A 20,047-nucleotide genomic window follows, 5' to 3' on the forward strand; every position below is an offset into this window, starting at 1 on the left:
ACCACACGTGGGGGCTACAAAAATCTCCTAACTGGCCTCCACTTTTAGCCACCACCTCTTTTCCACAGCACAGCCAGGATGCTCTTTTTTAATAATGTCAGTGAGAGGGGTGCCTGGGTGGCTCAGTCGGTTAAACATCTGACTCTTGATTTCAGCTTCAGATTCTCTCTCTCCCTTTCTCTCTTTCCCCACCCTCGGGCTCTCTATCTCAAAATAAATACATGAAATTTTAAAAATTATTTTAAAAAATGAAAATGTCAATCAGACCACTGGTGTGGGCATCCTACTTACAGCCTTTCCAGTTGTAACGAATAGACCTGTAAAAGGACTTGTAAGACCCTGTGTGAAGTCGCCGGTCTTCCTTCTGCTGCCTGCCCCTATCCCCTCCGCCCCCCCCCCCCACCAGATTCCCTTTGTTCCGGCCACATCACTTCTCTGCTTAAAGGACTTGCACTGGGTCCTAGACGCTCCCTCCCGAGAGGGCTTTCCCACCAGTCAGCCGGTGGTGCCCACCTTCGGCCAGAAGCTGTCCCCTTTCTGTCCCACGCTTGTCTTCAATGATCTTCGTGTGTCTGTGTGTTAACCAACCCTCTTTCCTAGGGTATCAGCTCTGTTTACTCCAGGAAGCTTGTCTGCACCAGTAGGTGCTCAGTAAAGATTTGCTGGACGACTGACTGGCTGAACGAACGAATGAATGACTGGTCCAAGGTCACGGGACCACAGCGGTGCACGGGACACGTGCACACCCGGGCTCTGGTCGCTTTGCTCCAGCTGTCACTGTGGGCAGACACCTGCGCCGGCGGGTAAACAAAGGCAGGTGTTGGGAGGGGGCGGGGCGGCGGGAGGAGTCCTCTCGGCCCGCCTCGGCCCCCCCACCGAGGCCCCGCCTCCTGCCCCCCTCCCCCCCCCCCAACGCCCGGCCGCCCGCAGCCCGCTCCCGCCGCGCGGGGCGGAGGGCGCAGCGCGGGGCGGCCGTCGGGGCGCATGGACGCGCCCGGGGCGCGGGGCCCGCGGCGCCGCCATGAGGAAGCAGAGCGTGCGCGCGGCCGCGCTCATTCTGTGCATCCTGTCCTACCTGATGGTGGGCGCCGCGGTCTTCGACGCGCTCGAGTCCGAGGCGGAGCGCGGCCGCCAGCGGCTGCTGGCCCAGAAGCGCGGCGAGTTCCGGAGGAAGTACGGCTTCTCGGCCGAGGACTACCGCGAGCTGGAGCGCCTGGCGCTGCAGGCCGAGCCGCACCGCGCCGGCCGCCAGTGGAAGTTCGCCGGCTCCTTCTACTTCGCCATCACCGTCATCACCACCATCGGTGAGCGGCCCCGCGGCGCCTCGCGCTCCCCACCCCCGGGCTCGAGCCCCTCCTCTGCCCCTGCCCGGGGCCGGGTGGCTGTGGACCAGTCGTTTCAGCCGCCCTCCGCTAGAAGGGGACGGCGTCCCACGCGGGCGGGGCTGGGAGGAGTCAGGAGCTCAAGTTCGCCCAGAGGTGGCACGCGGGAGTGGGAGTGCTCGGGGAAACCTCCAGGGGCCGCGAGACAGGTGGAGCGGGGCGAAGCGCCAGTGGCTGGAGATGGATGCTTCCTTGCCTGGCTGCATCACACTAGCTGTGTGACCTCAGGCAAGTTGCTTAACCTCTCTGAGCCTCAGTTTTCTCCTTTGTAAAATAGGGCTCCTAATAGGCCCTATGACAGGGCTGTACCGAGATAATTATTGTCAAGGAGATAATGTATGCAGAAAGTTTTAGCGCAGGGCCTGACACATACAAAGCACTAAGGGGGGCGGGAGGGAGGGAGATTGATTTTTGTATTATTATAATTATTATTCTGTTAACTCCCTGAGAATGGGATCTAGTCCGTCTTAGTCACCGCAGTGTACCCAGCCGAGCGCATAGTAGACACTCAATAAATATTTGTTGAAGGAATGACTGATTACAAGCTTTGGACCTCACCCTCGGGGGATCCAAAGCAGTTTCTCTGCAGCATCTGGACCGCCAGCCGTTGCCATGGCTACCGTCTGGCTGGTACCTGCTGAGCAGAAGCCTGGGGAAGCAGGAGAGAAGCAGGCTCTGCAGGACTCCAGGCTGGCTGTTGGCTGCTCCCCGGGTCCCAGCTGTGGATGTCCAGGCACCCTCGTAGGGAAGTGGAAGTCTGAGCTTTGGAGAAAGTTTTTTCCTAAATCTCTTGCAAGTGAATGTGAGCCGTGGGTTAAAAGCCCGAGTTCTGCAATTGCATAGCCGAGAGTTCTGGTCTCATCTCTGTTGCCTCCTGTCTGTCTTCTCTGGCAATTGAATGTACCTCTCTGAGCCCTGGTTTTCTCAACTGCAGATGCAGGGCTTGCTACCTCACTGGGTGGTTGCCAGGTTTAAATGAGGTCAAGTGTGTAAAATGCTTGGCAGGGTGCCTGAGGCTAAGTAGGCACTATTAATTGGTAATAATAACAATATAACAATTCATTGTTTGCCAGCTGTGGGCCCAGCTCCCATTCAGCCCTTTATGGCCCCTCCTGTCAATATGGGCACCCCTGCTTCACTACCCGGGCTCAGCCCAAGCCACTCCGTATTGCCGTGCCCAGTGGTGTGGGACCCCCATGCACCTCTCTCCCCTTCCTCCCCCACGTTATCTGGAATGCTCACAGCTGGGTTTGGTCTTTTCTGCGGGCTGTTCTTGCTGGCACCTGGGAGCCTGGGGAAAGGACCCAGTTTGGAAGTAGCCCGAGCTTTGCCTTTTCTGGCCACCTGGGGGCGCCAGCTCGTGCTATGTGATGCGGGCTGCAAAAGCCAGCCTTGCAGAGAGCCCAGCGCCGGGAGCTAGAGCTCTGCACGGATGGAAGAGAGGCACTGAGAAGCAATGGAGGAGAGTGGTTAGTGGCTCAGGCCCTCTGACGTTTGGGCACCTTCCTTGCTCTTAGCCTAGTTTCCTTATCTGCAGAAAGGGTATGATAATAAGATCACATACAGTAATTAGGAGGGGAAAAAAAATCTCTGTAGATTAGCATGTTTAGTTATAATCATTGTTCATTTCACTCTGTCAAAGCCTGACCTAGCCCCAAAGAGCTGGAAACAGCACTGCCTGGCATTTTATTGCTAAGGAGGTACCCCTGTCTCGTACTCAGCACCCCCTTCAGTTTGATTTGATTATTGATGATGAGCATTATTGGTATTAAACTTTCATTGGGCCCCTCGTCTGTGTCAGGCTCTGTGCAGGGCACTGGTGACTAGAGACAGGCAGAAGTGATTGGCATGGTCTCCAGCCTCAAGGAGCTCACAGTCTCGTGGGTGGAGCTCTCCCAGTAACAGATAGGGGGCAACGGATCAGGCCATGAAGTAGAAATGTGGACGTGGAGCCATAGATCTTTAAAAACATGCATCGTTTCGGTATTCTGAATAAATGATATGTGCACACAACACACACAAAAGGGAGAGAATGAAAAGGAAGTCTCCCTCTCACCCTGTCCCTCAACCCATAAATTCCTTTCCCTGGGTCAAATACAGTTACTAGGTTTTCGTGCAGCCTTCCACATATATTCTCTGCCTGTGTATTCCTTTAAAACACACACATACACACACACACACACGTAGACATTAGGTTATACGCACTGTTTTGTCTTGCGCTTTCTTTTTTCAGTTAATATTTTTTGGCGATTTAAAAAAAAAAATCAATCCCTAAAAAGCTTTGTCACTTTTTCATGGCTGTATAGCAGCATTTCTCGACCCTGGCGCGGCTGACATGTTGGACTGGATAACTCTGTTGGGGGGTTGGGGGGTGGCCTCTACCCACGAGACGCCAGGAGCATACAGCCACCACTTCCCAGTTGTGACACCCAAAATGTCTCCAGACATTGCCAAATGTCCCCCTCAGGGACAAAATGAGCCCTGGTTGGAACCATTGCCTCATAAGGTTCTGTCGTTTGGCTGGCACCATGATTTATTTCACCAGGCACCTCCTGAAGGACACTTAGGTTGTCCAGTTTTCACCACGAGTGACAATGCTTCAGTGATGCCCCTCCCCCATGCACACCTCACTTTGCACACATGTGTAGTTTGGAGGACGGCCTTCCTAACTGTGGCAGTGCACGGGCCAAGCGTTTGTGTATCTGCATTTTGGCAGATGGTGCCCATTTGCTAGAGGGGGCATCTTCTTTGGACTTTTCCTGGGTTAAGGGCCCCTTCGAGAGTACCATGAAAGCTTTCGCTCCTCTCTCCAGGAATGCTCATTCCCTGGTGACGCCACGGGGGTCCAGGACTCCTGGAGGCCTACTCATGTGTAGGCCCCCAACAGTGGTGGAGGGCACCTAGTGAAGACGTGCTTAGTGAGGGCTGGCTTGGACCAGGATGTGGGAAGTCGTGGACTAGGGCAGCGGGGAAAGGGCGATCCAGGGGAGGGAAGACCCTGAGAAGGTGTGTGGAGGTGGGAGATGCTGCTTGGGGAACAACATGGGGTGGTGCTGGACAGGTGGGGTGGGGGTGGGAGGCCGGATCACCAAGGAGCTCCCACGCCAACTGAGAACTGGCAGGTGCTTTACCCTGTGGGTACTAGGACACCATGGGAGATTTTACTTGATTTTTAAATCAAGGCATACTTGGCACGTGGTGAAACACACCATATCTCCGCGTAGCAGCCGCCTGCGAGTTCTGACGGATGAAGCCCTGTCACGGAACTGCAGCCACCACCAAGTCGTAGTAGTATGCTCCCATCATTCCCCAATTCGTCGTGCCCCTTTCCGCTTACCCCCTCCTCCAGCCACGACGACTGGCGACCACAGATCTGCTCTCTGTCCCCATTGTTTTGCCAGAATGTTTGCAGAATGTCATTTAAATGGAACCATGGAGTGTATCGTCTTGAGCTTGGGTTTTTTCACTCCACCGTATTGCGAATTGCGGCTGAGACCCACCCTTTTGTTGCCGCAGGTAACCCTAGTTCATCCCTTTCTGTTCCTGAACAGAATTGTCTTGTATGGATGTGCCGCAGGTTGTTTACGCGTTCCCCGGCCGAGGAGGGACGTGGGGCTGTTTACAATTTGGGGCGATTAGGGACAGCCACGCACGGTTTCAGAGGCGGGGAATGACCTAGTTAGGAGCAGCATTTCAAGACGCTGCGCCGGCTGCGGGGCTGGGGAGGGGAGCCCCGGGCAGGGCGGCTGCGGCCGGCGCTCACCACCTCCCCCCCCTCCCCCCGCTCTCCCTCCAGGGTACGGCCACGCCGCGCCAGGCACGGACTCGGGCAAGGTCTTCTGCATGTTCTATGCGCTCCTGGGCATCCCCCTGACGCTGGTCACCTTCCAGAGCCTGGGCGAGCGTCTGAACGCGCTGGTGCGGCGCCTCCTGCTGGCGGCCAAGCGCTGCCTGGGCCTGCGGCGGCCGCGCGTGTCCACCGAGAACATGGTGGTGGCCGGGCTGCTGGTGTGCGCCGCCACCCTGGCCCTCGGGGCCGCCGCCTTCGCGCACTTCGAGGGCTGGACCTTCTTCCACGCCTACTACTACTGCTTCATCACCCTCACCACCATCGGCTTCGGTGACTTCGTGGCGCTGCAGAGCGACGAGGCGCTGCAGAGAAAGCCGCCCTACGTGGCCTTCAGCTTCCTCTACATCCTCCTGGGGCTCACGGTCATCGGCGCCTTCCTCAACCTCGTGGTCCTGCGCTTTCTGGCCGCCAGCACCGACGCGTCCGAGCGCGCCACCCGCCGCGCCAGCCCGCTCCGCCTGGGGGCGCGCGCGAGCCGCGGCCGCTCCCCGCCCCGCCGCCCCGCCCGCGCCGGGGGCTCCGCCTCCGTCTCGTCCCGCGTGCACCGGCTGCGGCTGGGGGCCCGCGACAACCTGGCCTTCTCGCCCCCCTCGAGCCCTGGGGCTGTGGGCGGCGGCGGGGCGGGCAGGCCCCTGGCCCGGCGGAAGTCCATCTGACAGTCCTGTCCCGGCTCCGGAGGGTGGATGGAACTGGGGGGGGGCCAGGTTCACCTGTCAGGGCGTGCTCCCCAGAGCTTGGAGAGGGGTGAGGGACCGTGGCCTCGGGGCCGGCTTCTGCCACGAGCAGTGTGTCTTTCCCTTCTGTGGCCAGCGCCCCCCCCCCCCCCCCGGCCCTCCTCTCCAAAAATCCATTAAAGCCGCACCTTAAGCACAAACACGTCCCTGTAGGTGCAAATCCCCGTGGTCCGCACGGTTTTCGGAAGGCGTGGCCACATCAGCCACCCAGGAGAGGCTCTCCACAGGCCCGTGTCACCAGCTAGCCCTCCCGAGTGGAAACAGGTGGCTGTTTCTCTGCTGAGAGTGGAGGCAGGTTTTCCGTGTTGTAAGAGAAAATGCGGGACTTTCAACCCTGGAATCCTAGCAGTGGGGCCGGCTGCTCGCACCAGGAGAGGCACGGGATCAGATGGACTGAAGGGAAACAGCTCCTGTCCCCGTGTGGAGTGGACAAATCTGCACTATTTAAATGATCACTCCTCCTCTTGCTCAGTGTGTAGAGTGGAACTGGCCCACGTGTGAATGAAGCACACCCTCCCTACCGCCCCCCCCATCTGATGTTCTTTGTCCTTGGCCAGCGCCATCCGAGGTCGAGGGGGGCCTTGCCGACACCCACATCACTGGAGCACCTGGATGCAGTCAAATGCGGTGGGAAGACAGACGTGAGATCTGGGTCGTGCCAGCTGTCCTCAGTGTGACCTTGGGGAATGTCCTCCCCTACCTGGGCCTCAGTTTCCACATGTGTAATGACTGAGTTCACCTGGAATCCTGCCCCCACCCGCCCCATGCCCCTTCCCCTGCATCTCTGGAAGAGTTCCTGGGACGTGCCCTGCCCCCTGCGGTGCCCATGGTGGGGTGCGCTGGCATCCTGTGGCACTAGGCTCCTTCCAACACCAACTGCCCTCGCTTCCGAGATAGAACTCTCGGCACAGAGCAGAGCGAGCCAGGTTAGAAAAGCCAAAAACTTTAATTTTCAACATGAGCTACATGGTCATGAACACAATGCAACGTGACCCACTCCAACCCAGGGGCCCCGGAAACCCTCCCTCCCCAAAGTCCCGAGTGGCTCCTGCTCCCAGAGAGGGAGTGAGAGAAAAGTGGGTGGATGGAGAGGCCCCCAGCCTGAGGACCCGGGGTCCGGCCTCCCTGCCACCCCCTTAGGAAGCAGGCATAGAATGAAAGGGCTCAAGATGTGATGCCTGAGACCCCGGGATCAAGTCTCCGCTTTGCCCTCACAGAAGCTAGGAGTACATGGGCACAGTCAGCCTCCCCCGCAGGGCTGGAGTCCGATGCGCTCACGGACATGGCAGCCTTGTGTCCACTCTGAGGCGCTGCTATACAGACAAGGGGCCCTCCCACAGAGCCAGGGGAATCGTTAAGGGGGAACGGGAGAGGGCTCGGTCCCCTGGGCCGGGCACAGTGCTGCTGCTCAATAAATAAATGCAGGTGGCCTTGCCTGACGCAACAGCTGTGCTCCAAAGGGAGGGGGGGCTCAGCACCGCCTCTGAACTCCCAAGTGCGCCCAGGAGCTCCTGGTTTAAGGAACCGGATGGTGAATCAGCCCGTGAAGTATGTAACCACCCTCTCAGCTGTCTGCTTCACCTCCGCCTGGAGCTCTGAACTGGGAGAGAACTGAGTTCCAGTCCGGGCTCAGCCGGGAACCCACAGTGGGACCTTAGCTGGTGCTTTCCCTCCCAGGGCCTCAGCTACCTCCTCGGTAAAGTGGGGCTGATAATATGGGCCCCCTCTACCGTCCAGGGGCTCTTGTGAGGGTATATTCGACGTAAAAGCACTTGGAAAGCAAAAGTTTGAAAAGCACTATAGGAAGGTCAGATATTGTTACATCCGAAGGTTTGGGGAGGCTTTCCTTAAGATGAGGTGTGTCACAGCCGTCTCACTCCCACACAGCCCCCGGGCAGGAACCAGGACTTCTTACCTCCCTCAAGTTGGTCCTACGGGGGTTCTGACCCGCCCTCAGCAGGCACCCCTACCCAGACACCGAGGCCTGGACCAAATCCTGTGCCCCCTCAGTCTGCTGGGCCAGATCCCAGGGCAGCTAGGTCTCTATGGCAACTCTCCCCCCAAACCCGGGTCAGCCGAGATGGAGCCAAGCAGCGCCAGGTGGCCCAGGGCTTAAAGGCCACAGATACTTGTCATGGCAGACACATCTGGGCAGTGGCTTCCTGTCCCATGAAGGAGGGAAGCACAATGCAGCCCCATGCGCATCTGCTGAGGGGTCTTGGGCATGTCACTTCCTGATTCGGGGCCTTAGTTTCCTCCCCTCTCAGATGGGCTACAGTTTGCTCTGCCCATCTTTTCTGGGCCACTGGGAGGCTCTACGGAGAGAAGGGAGGAAGAAGTGTCGTGGGAAATGGTGGCCCCACCGGGTCCTGCTCCGGCTCCAGCTCAACCTCGGGTGGGAGGAGGCCCAGGATGAAGTGCCACTGAACTCAGAGGTGACCCCACAGGCAAGCGTTCCCCTCGCCAGGCCTCAGGCCTCGTCAGTAAAATGGACTTCACGAATGGTCCCAGAGGTCTGTTCCCAGCTGTATGAAATGTGGATTCTGGAGAAGGGAAGTGGAGAAGACTCCCTCCCACAGCACCCCTGCATGCGACCTTTGGCCCAGAGATTGAAAAAAGAATTGGCCGCCCTACAGACCCCAGCTCCCCACTCCCAAGTCCCACACTTCCACCTCTCCGCTCCTCTCCAGACGGGCGCTGGAGCTGGCCGGGATCAGACAGCAGTGGGGACAGGCTGGCCTTGAAGGTTCCCCGAAGCCAATACTGAGAATAGTCACCCCCTCCCCACCCCCCCCATCTCTTGGTGAGGACAGACAGTGGTTCCGCACCAAATGGTCAGAGCCCCCTTGGAAGTGGGGCACGTGCTCACAACAATGATACAAAGAAACAGGGCTCCAGCCCCCACCCCACCCCACCAGGAGGTGAACTGAGATTTCACAGAACGAACAAGAAAGTCACTGAGGGGGGCCCTCGGTGACCACCCCCAGGATGTTGTTATTGCTTTGGAGCGCGCTCTCTCCCTTTATAAAGGCTGTGCAGACACCAGAGGGTAGGCTCGGGCTGGGGGGCGCCGAGCCCTCTCCCCGTCTGTCGGGGACAGCCTGGCTCTGCCCCGTCTTTGAAAAGCTACCCCTGAACAACCAGAGTAGGGACGGCTGGACAGAGAAGGCGCTCGCCTGGCTCAAAATATTCCAAGTGGTGAGTAATAAACGAACAGCAGAGAAATCACACTGGTTAAAAAAAAACAAACAGGGGAGGGGCTGATTCTGGGCCTCACATCTGAGGCCATCGGAGCCCTGCTGCCTCCTGCCCCGGCCTTGGGATTCCACCCAGCACAACCCCAGGAAGCTCGGAAGGGCTCGTCGATAAAAGAAAGGGGCAGCGCCACCTCCCCTTCCCAGTGCAGCATGGGAAGCTCCATGGAGGCGATATCTCATCTGGAACATTAAAGGCTCCCCAGGGCTTAAACAGGCAGCGGGGAGGGGAGGGAAGGGGAAAGGAGGAGAGGGGTCCTGGGTGGAAGAAATCGGCTGGTCAATAGCCCGGAGCGAGGCCAAGGACAAGAGGGAACACAGCTGGGCATCCTTGGCGCAACATGACCTCCTCCAGTGGAGCCCAGGCGTCTCCGCCAAGGCCCACAACCCTCAGGAGTGCTTCACAAATAAAACCAAGGATACTACATCGGGACATCTGAGTACAGGGGTGCGCGGGGAGGGGGGGGCGAGGCAAGAAGAGGAAGAAGGGCCGGCCTCCCATGAACCAGGCTCCGGGCTCAGACCCAGACCAGTGAGGAGACAGCCGCCTCCTGGAACGTTCTGGTGTCTCCACTCTGCCCACCTGGAACTCGGTAAAGACTATATGCAAGCTAAGAAGAGGCCCCAGGCCTTGGAACACTAACTCTACCCAGCTAACCTGGACTACGCCCTACACAGCAGGGACTGGGTAATGAGGGGGGTGGTGGGCTGCTGGGTGCCTCCCAGGGGAGGTGGCAGAAATGTGCTTCTCTAAAGAGGGACCAGCCTGTGTCCTCCCAGCATGCAAAAGGGCTTCCGTGGGCCTCAGGGAGGGCCGGGCCAGGGAGGCAGCTACCCAGGCTTGCGTGAGAAGGAATCTCCGGATTCTTACACTCATGAGCCAAGGTAGTTGAGGCAGGGGCAGTGGGTTCCGCCCTTAGTACAGGGTGGTGTGTTTAAAAAGACTAAAATAGGGAAGCTCCGTTGCCTCCCCAGACCCCTAGCCTGGAGGCAGAGGGGTAGACAAGAAGACCTTTGAACTCACCCAACGAGGAGGGATCCTCCTACGTGGGAAACCCTCGCCTTGGCACCGCTGGTCCCAGCTCCCACTTTCCTTAGACTCCCTCTCCAATCCAGCGCCCCCAAATTCAGAGACGGTGAGCTCCCTGGACTTGGGGTTCTCGAAAATCAGGGTCCTGCAGCTCCTTCACCAAAACACAGATGACCCAGTTCTTTCCAGTCCACCGTTTCCAAACTAGCTTGTTGCAATCCCACGGAGCGAGGCACCCTGGGAATCAGTGCCAGGCCCAGGGCACCGCCTCCTTTCCTTTGGCCCCTGCTGGACCCCAATTCTTAGAGCCACCGGAAGAGGGGCAAGCAGGAAGGGACAGACAGATGGACTCGGACAGGCTGCGGCAAAGCTCCTTCCACGGGCAGGCGGAGGGAGGCTGAGCTCCTCTTCAAGCGGGAGGCTCTGGACCCCCCGGAGCTGGCTCCGGATCCTTGCAAAGCTGCCCCATCGACTCTGGGGCAGGAGTAGCTGCCTGAACCCGGTGCCGCAGGAAAGACACTTGCTGGTAATTGGCACCATGGAGATGGCCGCTGGGTTCTGGACTTGGCTCCGGGCAGCGAGCTTCCGAGGAGGCAAAAAGGGGGAGCAGTCGGACAGGGTCTGGGACAGGAGGATGGTGTGCTCTGCCGCCTCAGTCTTTCCTTTCTCCGGATTGCAGCCACATCCACCAGGTCAAGAACCGGCCAAGTCAAAAGTGCAGCCAATCCCGTTGGGAGAGGGGAGGTCATAGGGGGTAGGAGGCAAAGAGGGGGTGAGGAGGGGCCCTGGGGGTCAGGTCTCCCCGTTCTGCTTCCCCACCGTGGGGGAGAACCCCATCCTCCTCTGTTCAATGTGCCCCTGGGCCTGGGGTCCCAGGTTGGGGCTGGGCGTTTCCAGGCCTTCTCGGGGAGCCCCTCCCCACCCCGGCCCTAAGATCGCTCGCCACAGGGCCCCACGGTGCTCTCGAGGGACAGCTGGGACGCCTGCCGCAGCAGAGGGCCCGCGGCTGGGTCCACCATGGAGGAGGTGGGGAAGAGCTTGTACCAGCCCACGGCCAGGGTGGTCAAGTCCAGCTCCTCCAGTAGCACTCGGGCCACACCCATGAACTGCTTCCGCTCCATGCGCCCATAGTTCCCCCACACGATCACCTGCGGGGCAAGAGACACTGAGGTTCAAATCCTGCCGGCGCCACTCACAGGCCCAGAGCCACAACCCAGGTCACCCTCATGCCCACTTCACCTCTGAGTCCTGTAGATGCTGCTGCCTTAAAATTGCTCAAACCTGGGGCGCCTGGGCAGCTCAGTCGGTTAAGCGACCGACTTCAGCTCAGGTCATGATCTCGTGGTTCATGGGTTTGAGCCCCGTGTCGGGCTCTGTGCTGACAGCTCAGAGCCTGGAGCCTGCTTCCAATTCTGTGTCTCCCTCTCTGCCCCTTCCCCACCTGCGCTCTGTCTCTCTTTCAAGAATAAATAAACATAAAAAAAAAAAATTTTTTTTTAATTGCTCCAGCGTGACCATATCTTCCTGGCTCTCGTGCCGTCATTATTGCTTGCCTGGACAACTGGCTTCCTGCCTCCCATCTAACCCTCTCCATTCTGCCCTCCACACCCTCTACCTTCGAAGCTGAGCCTTGAGGGCTGACCCAACATTGAGTCTCCTGCCTGGTACCACCCCCCCAAGCCCCAACAGGCCCTCTGCTTCCAGATTCTCGGAAACCCCCCATATGAAACAAAGTTTTGAGAGTGGCTAATGGATGTACAGTATACGTGCTAGCTTCCTTCCTTTCTCCAACAGACTCTTCCGTAGTGCCTTCCCCGTTTCCTGGTCCACACTCCCCCCTGGAGCAGCCAGTTCGGTGGTTTCTGTGCCCGCAGGACCCTCACTTGCTCTTCTGTAGCTCAGGGTCTAACTCTGCCCCCTCTACAGAGGCGCGCTGGCTCAGTCATTCAGTGGAGACTGTTGACTTTAATGCACAGCCTCTGGGGTAGGACATAGGTTCAAATCCCAGTCCTGGCTGGGTGTGGGTTGGGCAAGTCATCCAACCTCACAGGGTCTCAGACTTGTTGTTTCTAACTGAAATTAACCCCAGTTTGCCTCACAGGCAAAGATCAAAGGGATGGATGGCCAAGCTCACTATCAACCATCAGCTGCCCCTCAAGCACTCAGGGAAAGATGAAAACCGTGAGCCGCTGCTACTGTGAATGGTGTCGCGCTGCTCGAAGGCCACGCTGGCCTTAGATTCAATCCTCCCAACAACCCTACCAAATGTTCTGATTGCACAGCTGTTTAAGCTGCGCCTCAGAGAAGTTAAATCGTTTGCCTGAGGCGGCTCACCTGACCAGTCTTCAGTGTTCTTTGGGCGGCTGATCAGAAGCCCAGCTCTGGTGCACGGATGGATTTGTTTTAACCTGGGGCTATGGGCTGAACTGTACTCTCCCAGAATTTATATAGAAGCCCCAGCCCCCAGAATGTGACCGTGTTGGGAAATAAGGTCTTAGATTCAAATGAGGCCAGTGGGGTGACCCTAATCCCATCCGACGGGTGTTCTAAGAAGAAGGAGATTAGGACCCACAGAGAAAAGAGCAGGGACGTGTATGCACACAGCAAAAACACCATGTGAGGACACGGTGAGAGGGTGGCTTTTGCAAGCCAAGGAGAGAGGACTCGGAAGAAACGGAACCTGCAATACCTTGATCTTGAACTTCTAGCCTCCAGAACTGTGAGAAATAAATTTGTCGGTTAAACCCTCCAATCTAGCAAATTCACACAGCCTGCGTCTGGAGCTCACTCACGGTGCCAGTGGGTCTGTCCTGCTCTGACGTCAGTCAGCTCAATAGCAAGGACCCCATGCGGGTTTGTTTCCCCATCCCCTCCACATCCTAGACACAGAGATTCTCTGGACCTTCTCCTAAGATGCTCAGGCCAGAATGCACTACCTTTGTCTACAGGACCAGATCTGGCCCACAGATGTTTTAAACTGTATTTGATGCCTCTAGACTAAAAGAGTTTTCCCAAATTGTTTTGACTGGTTTATACATAAGACATGTACATCATCACCCAGTGCATACATTGGACTCCCAACTGAAGCGAGTCAAATAAGGCCCACCTAACAAAGAATGATAAATGTTTTCTTTCCTATCCCATCCCACTAAACAAACTTGTTGAGACTCGATAAAGTGATTTCACAGCTCACTGATGGGGTCTTAACCCTCAGGTTGAGAAATTCTGTCCTAGACAGGCCCTGAGCTTCCCAGCCTGGCAAAAGTCCAACTGTCACGGCAATCGGTAACACTTGGGCCCTGCCCTCATTTGCTTTGCCTTCCCTGGTTAGAAGCAAGAACCGGAGGTACAGGCCAGAAGTGCCCGAATAGTAACTCTGAGGCAGTGGGCATATGGTGCCTGCAGGCATCCAACCTGCGCCCTGCCAGCGCCCACGATGGGCAGCGATTTCCAGCTTGATGTCTGGGTCACCATTAGGACCCTCCTAATGGCCGGGGAACCAACCACCTCTTTGGGTCCCCAGGGCTCCCAGGCTATTATCTTTGTGCTCCAGACCAAGCCCCTGGCCTCGAGGCTGTTGTGATAATGACTAATAACAACCCGGAGGGCCACGGCGGCAGGCATTTGTGGGGACTTACCGTGGGCCAAACTTGCCAACATCTTTCTTGCACAAAGCACACGTTTCACTGTCACAATGTTATCTGTAGGTACCGCGAGCACCCCCATCTTACCCCCATCTTACAGATGGAGAAGCTGAGGCTCAGGAAGGAACTTGTTCAGAATTGAATTGTGGAGCTCAGATCAACCCCGGCGCTCTCCTTCCTCCAGGTGAGGCCCTCCAGAGACCCCAGGGGTGCACCCCCTCCCTCCAGAACTGCACACACACACCCCAGGGCCCCTCACCTGCAGGACTTTGCCCTGGGGACTCTCAGGAAACAGCAGCACCTGGTTATACAGCGGGTCCAGCGACTTGCGAGCAACTTTGGTCTTCTTCTTGGCAATGCAGACGCCATTCTCCAGCAAGTAGGCCTTGATGTAGGCCGCTGAGGATGCAGACCAGTGGAGTGAGTTCAAATCCAGCCCTCAAATGGTGGGCAAGTGGCACAGTAGATGGAGGCCCCCCACCCACTGCTGGGGGCCAGACTGCCTCATGGGGTTTGGGGTAAGTGTGGTGGCAGGTGTGGGTGATGGGGTGTGGCCAGGTTGAGTGGGACCCACTCCACCCCCTTGGGTGGTTCTGCCTGCCCCCTCCCTGCCTTTGCTCACTCTCTACTCACCCATTTCCTCTCTCAGTCCCTGATTTGTTCACCCCATCCCCAGCTCACCCATTCATCACTGACACATTCACTCAATAAATGTTTGCTGAGCACCTACTGTGTGCCAAGCACCTAGGCATGGGGGTATAGCCATAAACAGGAAGGATGGTCCATGTCCTCCAGGAGCTCAAACCAGTGAGGAAGACCAGTAAGGTCGACTGACAACCTCAAGAAGTTCCCAGAACAGACTCCAAACCACTACTTAGTTGGGACAAAGGGGTCCCCTGTGGTTGGGCCCGATTTTCTCTCTTCTAGACCCAGATACCCCTCAGGACCTCCTCCCCGACCTCCACCCCTGCCTTGCAGAAGGAAGAGCAGCCCCACACCTGGCAGTGTCTTGGAGCCTGGCTTGGCCGTCAGTCCCCGAGCCTGGATGATGTCCACTTCGAGCTGGCCATTCCGCTCCTGCAAGCCGATCTCCACATCCCCTGCAAGGGGCACCAAAGCAAGTGGCTTAGAAGCTCACTCAAGGGCTCGGCCTCACCTCTCTACTTAGGGATGAAGCCCCCTTCCCCTGCTCCCACCCAAAAACAAGACCAGAAACAACTCCGACACGAGCACCAGGGCTCTGCTGACCCTGCAGGTGCAGACAAGGCTCTAGGCTGGGTGCTCGGTGGATGTGGCCAAGGTAGAGGGGACGAGGGGAAGGATGAGGGCTTGTGGTGTCCCCATTGGGAATAGGTCCCGGGGCACTCACCCATCGGCGTGGTGGCCAGGGTCTGGCGGCCCACGAACTGCGCTGGCCCCATGCTGCCGAGGAAGTCACTGAACTGCGCGTCTGACGCCAGGCAAACTCCCCCGTAGTTAAGGCTGCAAGAAGAGACGAGACAAAAACAAATGTTCCCAGGGGCTGACTGAGGACTCTGATGACTCAGGCAGTCACCTCCAGAACCTCCCTCATTCCCCGGGGGTTCTGTCCGGCCTCAGGCAGACCTCTGTCCTGTCTCTCCCTCCTTCTTTCTGTCTTCATGGCCCTCAAATCTCCACTTCGACTCCAAAATCCTAGGGCTTAGCTTTTGTGCCCTGTACTGTCCCCCCACCTCTCCTCGCCAAACCTCAGGTTCCACTTCCATGAAATGGGTGCGGTGATACCTGCCTTTTGGGGTGGTTGTAAGAAGCATGGGTGGTGAGGCTGTCAGTGCCTGGCTCCTGTGGGTTAGTGCCCTGATCCCGAAAGTACGGTCCAGAGACCAGCAGCGTGGCCCAGGAGCTAACGAGGAACAAAACGGCACTGTGCTCACCCCTACCTGCTGAATCAGTCTGCTTTTTATGAGAGCCCCAGCAGACTCGCTTACACCTGACAACTCGAGACGCACAGGAGCAGTGGCTCGACCTTGGAGGTCTGTGTCGGTTGCTGCTGCTCAAGGTCCATGGCACCCCGTCTGCTAGGAACGAGACCGCAGATCTCCTTTGAAAAGCCCTCTCCCCAAGGCCCGGATTTCCATGGAGTAGAGCAGACCAGGTCCAGGAGCCTGGGTGTGAGCTTCACCTGGCCAATCGGCGCATTCCTTCCCTGGGCTGTCGACTGGCTCAGAGAGCTGCACGGGGCCCGATTCAGCCCACAAGGAGCTGGTTAGGAAGCTTTCGACCGTGGGGAGTGAGAAGCTCTCTCTTCCCACCAGGCTTGAGCCTGAGACAGGTGACTGGAGCACTGGCAGCTCTCTTGCTGCCATCTGGGGTCCAAGAAGGAAGCCATCATACAGGTGGCACTGCCCGAGCTCCCGGATCAAGTTCTGCCTGCAGCAAGATACTTCATCTCTTCCGTGGTTACATCAGTCAGTAACAACTATTGTTACTACAAATTATTACTTTTTTGCTTATGCCAATTTTAGTTAGTTTTTCCTCTCTCATCTCTGAAATGGGAATAATAATGTTCTCATTTCCTAGGTCTGAGATGAGGCACTGAGTGCCATGCCTGAGGTACCCTGTCACCTTTAGGAGCAAAGAACGGGCAACACACTTCCCTGTCTGACCCTCGCTCTGACCCCAGGAGGATGGTTCTTTGTTTTATCGCCATTATTCAGGTGAGAAAGCCCAGGTCCTGCTCGGCCTAGAGCCACGGAGCTCGCAGGGCAATCAGCACTTGAATACAACAAACACTTCTAATGCCAATCCCAGGTGACTTTCCATCTGGGCACGTCCCAAGAGTAATAGTGCATTTTGAACAAGTGCCTACTGTGTGCCAGGTTTCACAGCAGCGGCCAGGGTGGTCTCTGAGCAGGAAGAGGAAAGCACCTTGGGGCCTGGAGGGTACTGCATGCTTGGTTCACCGCACAGAGAGCAGCCTCCGCAAAGCTCCCCCCTCGGGAAACCTGCTGGGATCTCAGCCTTGAAGGAGGAGGAAGAGCTTCCAAGGGAGGTAGGGTTTTGAGATCCACCCTTTCCGGGTGCCCCCTCCTGCTTCTGAACCACTCGGCCCATGAGTCTGCCTTTCCCGAGGGACAAGACCCTGTACGCTGAGACCCCACCATTTTGCTGGCGAAAGGCATTGCTCCTGAACAAACACCTAAAGACGCCAACATCACAAGACATACCCAGTCCCCAACCCACCCACTTCTGGTTGAGTACCTCAGTACAACGGCTTACTAGGTGCCAGCACCCTTCCAGGCTCCGGCGCTTATTCAAGTCCTGTCCTCACGGGCCATATATTCTGGTATGACTCGTGCAGATTCTAGTGAAGCAGGTATGGTTTTATTTAGCTAACATCAAGGACAAGAGAGACACTTGCCCAAGGTTACACAGTGAGAGGGTGGGAGTGGCAGGATTTGAACCTACAGCTGCGGGTGGAAGACACACCTTTTAACTCGCTGTCACGGCACACAACAGCCGCCCCTCGCCCAGGACTGGTCCCAGTACATGGAGTGGACTCCTAGAAGCCCGGTATGTCTTCCTTCTTTTCTTTTCTTTCTTTCTCTCTCCTTCTCTTTCTTTCTTTTTCTTTCTTTTAACATTCTTTTAAATATTTTATTTTTATTTGAGAGAGAGAGAGACAGAGAGAGAACATAGGGGAGAGGGGCAGAAAGAGAGAGGAAGAAAGAATCCCAAGTAGGCTCTATGCTCAGCACAGAGCCCGACATCGGGCTCGATCCCACAACTCTGGGGTCGTGACCTGAGTCCAAATCAAGAGTTGGACGCTCAATCAGCTGAGCCACCCAGGTGCCCCTGGTATGCATTCCTGAGTGTGGTGAACGCTGTGCTCATCTCTTCCTCCTGGACAGATAGCTCCATGCATTGCTCAGCCTTGTACCCAAGTGTGGCCAATGTGCGCTGAAGGGATCCAGGCCTAACCTATAAGAACCTCTCACATGTCGTCTTCCTGTGCTAGTCTAAGCCTATTGACAGTAATGCCAAAGGCTAGAAATGCCTGGGGTGCTCACTTGGCCCCAGAAGCTTCCCACAGACACCCCCCCGCCAAACCAATGTTAGGACTGGATCGACCCTTGTGGTTCTTTTTAAATTTTTTTTAATGTTTTATTTATGTCTGAGAGAGAGAGAGACAGCGTGAGAAGGGGAGGGTTAGAGAGAGAGGGAGATACAGAATCTGAAAGAGGCTCCAGGCTCTGAGCTAGCTGTTAGCACAGAGCCCGACGCGAGGCTCGAGCCCACAAACCATGAGATCATGACCTGAGCCGAAGTCGGACGCTTAACCGACTGAGTCACCCAGGCGCCCCGACCCTTGTGGTTCTTATTATGACTGCACGATGCCCTTCAGCCAACAATCATCAGGAAACTGAAAAAATAAAGGCTTATTACCTACAAGACCTGGAAAATCACACAACACACATGGAGGTCTACACAGCGAGATCATGGGAAGGTGGCGCAAGAGAGTGCACGGACCAGGGGTTCTGCGTCCATTGGGGTCAAGGGTGTGGGGGCATGCTCTTTATTGGTGAATTTAAAACACAAGAGTGGGAATTTAAAGCATGGGAAGAGAACAGACAAGTAGCCCAAATAGCCAGTTATCGAAATCAACCCAGATCTCTAAAACAAAAGAACCTCAGATGGGGGGTTGGGGGGCAAGGTGGCCTGGCTCTTTGTGTGGCTGGCAATTTGTTTGCCTCTTTAAGAGGAACGTCTTAGCAATCGAAGCTTAAGTTAGGCTCCAGCATGACAAAAACAAAACAAAACAAAAAAACTGTGAGGGCTCACAGGACACCATCTCACACCCATTAACATGGCTGCTATCAAAAACAAAATAAAATTAAGAAAACAAAATAACAAGTGTTGGCAAGGATGTGGAGAAACTGGAACCCGCTGCGCTGCTGGTGGGGATGTAAAATGGTACAGCCGCTATGTAAAACAGGATGGCAGTTCCTCAAGAAAAATTAAAAATAGAATTACCATATGATCCAGCAATTCCACTTCTGGGCGTATGCCAGAAAGAGTGAAAGCAGGCCTTCTGAGCCACATTTGTACACCCATGTTCACAGAAGCATCATTTTCAACACCCCGAAGGTGTCCATCGATGGAAGGATGGTCTCTACGTACAATGGAATATTATTCAGCCTGAACAAGGAAAGAAGTTGACACATTCTACAACAGGGATGAGCCTTGAAGGTGTTCTGCCAAATGAAATCAGTCACAAAAGGGTAGGTATTATGTGATTCCAATACGAGAGCTATTAGAGCAAATTCAGAGACAGAACGATGGTTGCCAGGGAGGAGGGGAGACTGAAGAGTTAATGTTTTATGGGGACAGAGTTCACTTTAACAAGATGTAGAGTTCTGGGGGTGGATGGCCGTGATGGGTTGCAGAGCAGTGTGACTGTACTTAATGCCACTGACCCACACACTTGAAAACTGCTCCAGTGCGGGATGAAGGGGAGGGGGAGTCCCAGGCTTCCAGCTGTGGAGTGAGTAAGTCACGGGCACGAAAGGCACAGCACAGGGCCCACAGTCAGTGATACTGTAAAAGCGCTGTTTGGGGACAGATAGTACCCATGGATCACTATGCTGTATGCCTGAACTAATGTAACATGGTGTCAACTATACTTCAATCAAAAAAAAACAATCCTGTTATGATGGTAAATTGGTATCATACATATTTTACCACAATTAGGAAAAAAACCCCACAAAACCCCACCTATGATGTTCTCTCTTCCCCCACTCCCCAGATAAGAGGCCCTAAGAAAAAGGGAGCCTGGGCCCAACGACCAGAAACACCAGCATTGAAATTTACATGAACAAGAAACAAAGGTTTGCATGAAGTCATTGATTAAAAGAGTCTGGTTATGGCGACCTTAAACAAATACAGTGACCCTGACCCCTGGCCTGAACTGACGGATCCATGGCTTAGACACCTGAGCCAAGCTCAAACAAAAAATCCCTCTGGGAAACAAGACAGAGAAGCCCAGAAACTGAAAGTCCTGAGAACTGAACCCTGCGTGTGTGGCCCTCACAAGGAGCCCAAAACTCACTCTCCAGTCCTTGCTGCTTAAGGTCTTCCCTCAACCACATGAGACGCCGGAGCGGCCTGAGCGGT

At 56.0% G+C, this 20,047-nt stretch overlaps 2 protein-coding genes across 3 annotated transcripts in view; one reads left to right on the forward strand and one right to left on the reverse strand.

Annotated features, from left to right (window-relative positions):
• Window positions 1–991: 991 nt before the first annotated feature.
• Window positions 992–6,039, forward strand: KCNK15 (potassium two pore domain channel subfamily K member 15). Its single transcript, XM_039248516.1, has 2 exons — window positions 992–1,304; window positions 5,179–6,039. The coding sequence occupies exons 1-2, from the start codon at window positions 1,022–1,024 to the stop codon at window positions 5,886–5,888; spliced, it is 993 nt and encodes a 330-aa protein (XP_039104447.1). The 5' UTR covers window positions 992–1,021; the 3' UTR covers window positions 5,889–6,039.
• Window positions 6,040–9,967: 3,928 nt separating this feature from the next.
• Window positions 9,968–20,047, reverse strand: part of RIMS4 (regulating synaptic membrane exocytosis 4) — a 60,184-nt gene continuing 50,104 nt past the window's right edge. For both annotated transcript variants that reach the window (XM_039248495.1, XM_039248496.1), the window contains 4 exons: window positions 15,264–15,376; window positions 14,893–14,994; window positions 14,154–14,293; window positions 9,968–11,398 (listed from right to left, as the gene is read on the reverse strand). In XM_039248495.1, the coding sequence (XP_039104426.1) occupies window positions 11,180–11,398; window positions 14,154–14,293; window positions 14,893–14,994; window positions 15,264–15,376 (574 nt within the window). In that variant the 3' untranslated portion in view covers window positions 9,968–11,179. The remainder of the gene's footprint in view (window positions 11,399–14,153; window positions 14,294–14,892; window positions 14,995–15,263; window positions 15,377–20,047) is intronic.

Source organism: Hyaena hyaena, unplaced genomic scaffold (assembly GCF_003009895.1).
Source record: "Hyaena hyaena isolate Hyena2069 unplaced genomic scaffold, ASM300989v1 scaffold_312, whole genome shotgun sequence".
Taxonomy (NCBI): domain Eukaryota; kingdom Metazoa; phylum Chordata; class Mammalia; order Carnivora; family Hyaenidae; genus Hyaena; species Hyaena hyaena.